Raw genomic sequence first — 4486 nt, forward strand, 5'->3', positions numbered from 1 at the left:
CTTGATTGCAGTAGTTGCTGCTAAGGGTGGCCCAACCAGTTATTAGGTTTAGGGGGCAAACACTTTTTCACACAGGGCCATGTAGCTTTGGATTTTTTTCTTCCTCATTAATAAAACCCTTCATTTAAAAACTGCATTTTGTGTTTACTTGTGTTATCTTTGACTAATGTTTAAATTTGTTTGATGATCTGAAACATTTAAGTGCAGAAAACATGCAAAAAAGTAAGAAATCAGGAAGGGGGCAAACACTTTTTCACACCACTGTATATCCATGGCAATATTCGGAGTAACTAATACCCACACTTCCCCTAGTAATACCCACCTGCACTTGGTTGTACGCGTTCACGTTTAGGCTAGTGGTGTCCCAAAACAGAAGTAAGGTAGTGGAAGTGGTTTCCAACACTTAAAACCCACCCTTGATTCCAAGGGAGCCCCGACCCACATTTTCAAGTGCCCTTGTTTGCGAGATAACCCTTGATGAAGGAAGTGAGAAATATTAGGGTAGAGATCTTTCCCTTAGAAATGAGACACCACTTCATGCAAATCGGCGTGGCCGACGTGCAGGCATACGTCACGCGTAGTAGTGACGCAATGAAAATGCCGGCTCCAGCGCTTGTGTTGTGGCAAGTGCTATGTTTATTCTTCTCCGTCTGATGAATCAACGGAGTAGAAATGCTGAAAACAGGAGGCGTCTACGACGTCTTCTAGTTGTGATCGATTTTGTTCGGGTAAGTCGATTTGTTTAAATATTTTGACGCTGTGTTCAACCGAGTTGCTGATGAGTTTACGCTAGTCCAACCATCTGTTGTTTGTATAACCTACATTCCGACTGTACAGTAAAAAATTGTTTTCTAAAACTTTCCGTCATAGGCACCTCCTGTTTTCAGCATTTCTACTTCGCTGATACATCAGACGGAGAAGAATAAACATAGCACACGCCACAACAAAAGCGCTGGAGCTGGCATTTTCATTGCATCGCTACTAAAACCAAACACTGGTAAGGTAATTTCCATTTTTCGCGCCCACTACTGTAGTTCTCCTACAGGCTTAGCACACAGAAGTTTCAGTTCTGCAACCTCACCACTAGATGCCACTAAATCCTACACATTGAACCTTTAACGAAGTACTTGAGTTTCATGTGGTGCATTTTGGAATTAATGTGTAAAAATGACAAAATAAGACGTATTGAACAAAGGACATTTACGTGTTTCTGCAGCATTACTGTATGATAGCATGTTCATTCTGTTTTTAGGTCATCAGGTTATGAGTGACAGTGTTTACACATTTTCAAAGTTAGAATTGACACAGAGATGTGTGAAGTGTTGTGGTTGAATTTTGGTTTTGAGATGTATTTGTTATGCCATGCAGCATGTTTATAAAGAAAACTATCTGTTATATAACATCCAAAGATGCGACCTCACCTCTGAGAGCTCCAGGGTAATAATCAATAGCTTAAATTTTTATTGTTATTTGAAGCGACTCAACAGGAACAGATCTTTAATGACAGAGCTCTTGTCTCCTGGAGAGAAAATCCAGGAGGGAATAATGACAAGTATTTACCGATAAAAAGCAAACTTTATTTAATAGCTTCATACTTCAACCATTTTTTTATACATACATTCCTCCAACATAACTTTGATGGCAAAGAAAGTAAACAATTTTCTCAGTTTTGATAGGTCAGGCTTTCTCTTTCATACAACCACATTGACTTTGTCAAAAAGTGGGTCAGAGACAGGAAATTAAAGAGGAGAGACACACACATGCACACACAGCACCATTGGCAAAAAACCTGTAATAAAAAAATATGTAAACTGGCCTGGCTATATCAGTCAGACACATGAACTCCCGTGGCTTTTGATTTGTAATAAAAATGTCCAGAATTATTCCTCCATTAGCGCCCAGGCTTCCTCAGCTTTCATGTAGTACTGGTTGGCCAGTCGACCTTTCGTGGCCTCCATAGCAGTTTCTGCTGCCTCTGTAAACAGATCACCTGCAGGGGGGGATGGTAGGAGAGGTTAGGACACGGGCAAAGACAATTATCTGCATTAACTAACACATTAATTAATTTAAATAAAACAGAATCAGCAAATAAATCCAGTTAGTAGGTCTGGTGATACTTCACTTTTTCCCAAAACAACTCAATACAGCATCAAATTTGGATTAATCTGCAGCTGAAAATAGCCCCAAATGCAAATTCACAATTTACTCATGTTTGTTTACTATTAAAAATACCTTACTATATGTTTTTAATCAGTCTTAAATATTTGTGTCTTCAGTAAGAATGAATGGACTTGGGGCTGAGTGCTGCAACTGGTAAATTAGCATTGCAAAAAATTGCTAAATTCACTTTTTCCAGCAGAGCTTCAGAGGTATGGAGGATGAAAACTGACTTCAGTATAATATATAATAAATACATGTATAAGTAAATACAGGAACAAATAAATAAATAAATACTAAATAAATGCTTACATAAAATTAAAAATTAAAGAATTAAGAATTATTAGATAGAATTATTATTATAGAATATTAATATTATTATAATGATATTCTATAATAATAATAATAATAATAATAATAATAATGCACTGAATTTATAGGCACCTTTCAAAGCACTCAGACACCTTAGAAGATGCAGTTAAAAACAAACAAACAAACAAAAAAAAACAAGTGGAAATGTATCCATAGGTCATAAAATCAAACTCGACAAATAAAAAATCCTAATTATAAATATTAGGTATATGTAGGAAAAATTATTAAAAATAATCAATAATTAAAAATTAAAATCTTTAATTTATTTCCACAAATTTTGTTCACCCACATTTATTATGTATTTATTAATTCTTATATTTACTTATTCCTGTGTTATTTATACATTCATTTATCCATTTTTTTAATGCTTAAGTTTTTTCCGTCGTCCATAATAAGGAGGCTGGAGCATGAGACACAAAGAATGTATTTAGCCATGTTGTGGGAAGTTTTTGGAAAAATACTGGACATATGCATCATTAATGGACACATGGATAATGCTGCAGGAGTGCTTTGAGAAGTTTCTGTTTCTTTATCTGAGTTAACACTTAAAGAATCCACTGTAACTGCTCTGCATCAGTGAAGAAGCAACCTACAAACGTATCTTAAGCCTCCACGGGGCAGATTTTCCTTAAGGTTATGCACAGTGAGGTCTGTACAGCCAGCATGGAGCCGTACCTGCTCTCTGTGGGTCTGCTTTGAGGTTGTGTCCTCCCTCTTGGAACATCTCTGCCTCTCTGGCCAGCAGCAGGTAGCGAGGCTCGTCCTGCGTCCCATCGAACTCTCCCCCCTCGTCATAGTCGGTCATGTTCAATGCACTGTCATACCAATGAATCGCCTCCTCCCAGTCCTGCTTCCTGGATAATTCATAATGTTAATTAAAAAATAATGCAAAAACACTCTAGCATCAAAAGTATCTTGCGTCCTTAATGAATGTGTCTAGAAATTCCTGTAGGGGGCAGTATTATCATGACTGTTGGACCAGGAGTATCTTTACCCACAGACAAACTTCCACAGGTTAGATATAGTAATAATAACCTCCACTGACCTGTCAGCTGACAGATTGATCCCAGTATCAAAGGCTCTGGCCACTGTGATCATAGAAGATCTGTCACCGGCCTCAGCAGCCAGCAGCAGATACTTGAACCCTTTCATCCTGTTTCCTGCGTTATCCTGCCAACAACACCACATATTAGAACACGAGCGTGATCACGCTGTACAAAACCAAAGGGCTAAATAAACTGTGTGGTACCTCCAGCTCTACGTCAGGCAGTATGTGATGAGGCAGCTGCATACAGCACTGTCCCAAGGCTATGATGGCCTCCAGCTCCCCGCACAGAGCGGCTCTCTCCAGGTGCAGCATGGCCGAGTCCTGATCCCACTGCTCGTCCCTCTCACAGAAGCGACCTGCCTCGTGGTAGCGCACCATCGCCAGATGGACCTGATTGAGGAGGAAAGACAGCAAGAATATATTTTAAGAAAAGGAATCTAACGTTGAAAACCAGCTGTCTGCAGCAACAGGTGGACTGTACAGAAAGCTAAAGTCCTGATAAGGGATATTTGTTATTTTGTGTGCGCAAGTTAATTATCTATAGGTGCATGTCACAGTGGGCAACATCCACACACACACACACACACACTACCAACACCAAAGAACTGCCACCCCCCACCTTACCCACCCACGGTGCCTTAATAGACTTTGTGCAATAACTGTTACCTCTACCTACCTACCTTCCTACCTACCTACCTATCCATCTACCTATCCATCTACCTACCTACCTATCCATCCATCCATCCATCCACCCACCTGTCTGTCTGTCTGTCTGTCTGTCTGTCTGTCTGTCTGTCTGTCTGTCTGTCTGTCTGTCTGTCTGAGTATCTATCTATCCATCCATCCATCCATCCATCCATCCATCCATCCATCCACCCACCCGTCTGTCTGTCTGTCTGTCTGTCTGTC

The 4486-nt window shown here is 39.7% G+C and overlaps 1 protein-coding gene across 5 annotated transcripts in view; it reads right to left on the reverse strand.

The window, feature by feature from the left end:
* Positions 1–1555: 1555 nt before the first annotated feature.
* The window catches only part of eef2k (eukaryotic elongation factor 2 kinase), a 17978-nt gene continuing 15047 nt past the window's right edge, over positions 1556–4486 (reverse strand). For all 5 annotated transcript variants that reach the window (XM_050060094.1, XM_050060099.1, XM_050060097.1 and 2 more), the window contains 4 exons: positions 3779–3967; positions 3575–3699; positions 3205–3383; positions 1556–1990 (listed from right to left, as the gene is read on the reverse strand). In XM_050060094.1, coding sequence (XP_049916051.1) covers positions 1881–1990; positions 3205–3383; positions 3575–3699; positions 3779–3967 — 603 coding nt within the window. In that variant the 3' untranslated portion in view covers positions 1556–1880. The remainder of the gene's footprint in view (positions 1991–3204; positions 3384–3574; positions 3700–3778; positions 3968–4486) is intronic.

The sequence above is a fragment of the Epinephelus moara genome, chromosome 13 (genome assembly GCF_006386435.1).
Source record: "Epinephelus moara isolate mb chromosome 13, YSFRI_EMoa_1.0, whole genome shotgun sequence".
Taxonomy (NCBI): domain Eukaryota; kingdom Metazoa; phylum Chordata; class Actinopteri; order Perciformes; family Serranidae; genus Epinephelus; species Epinephelus moara.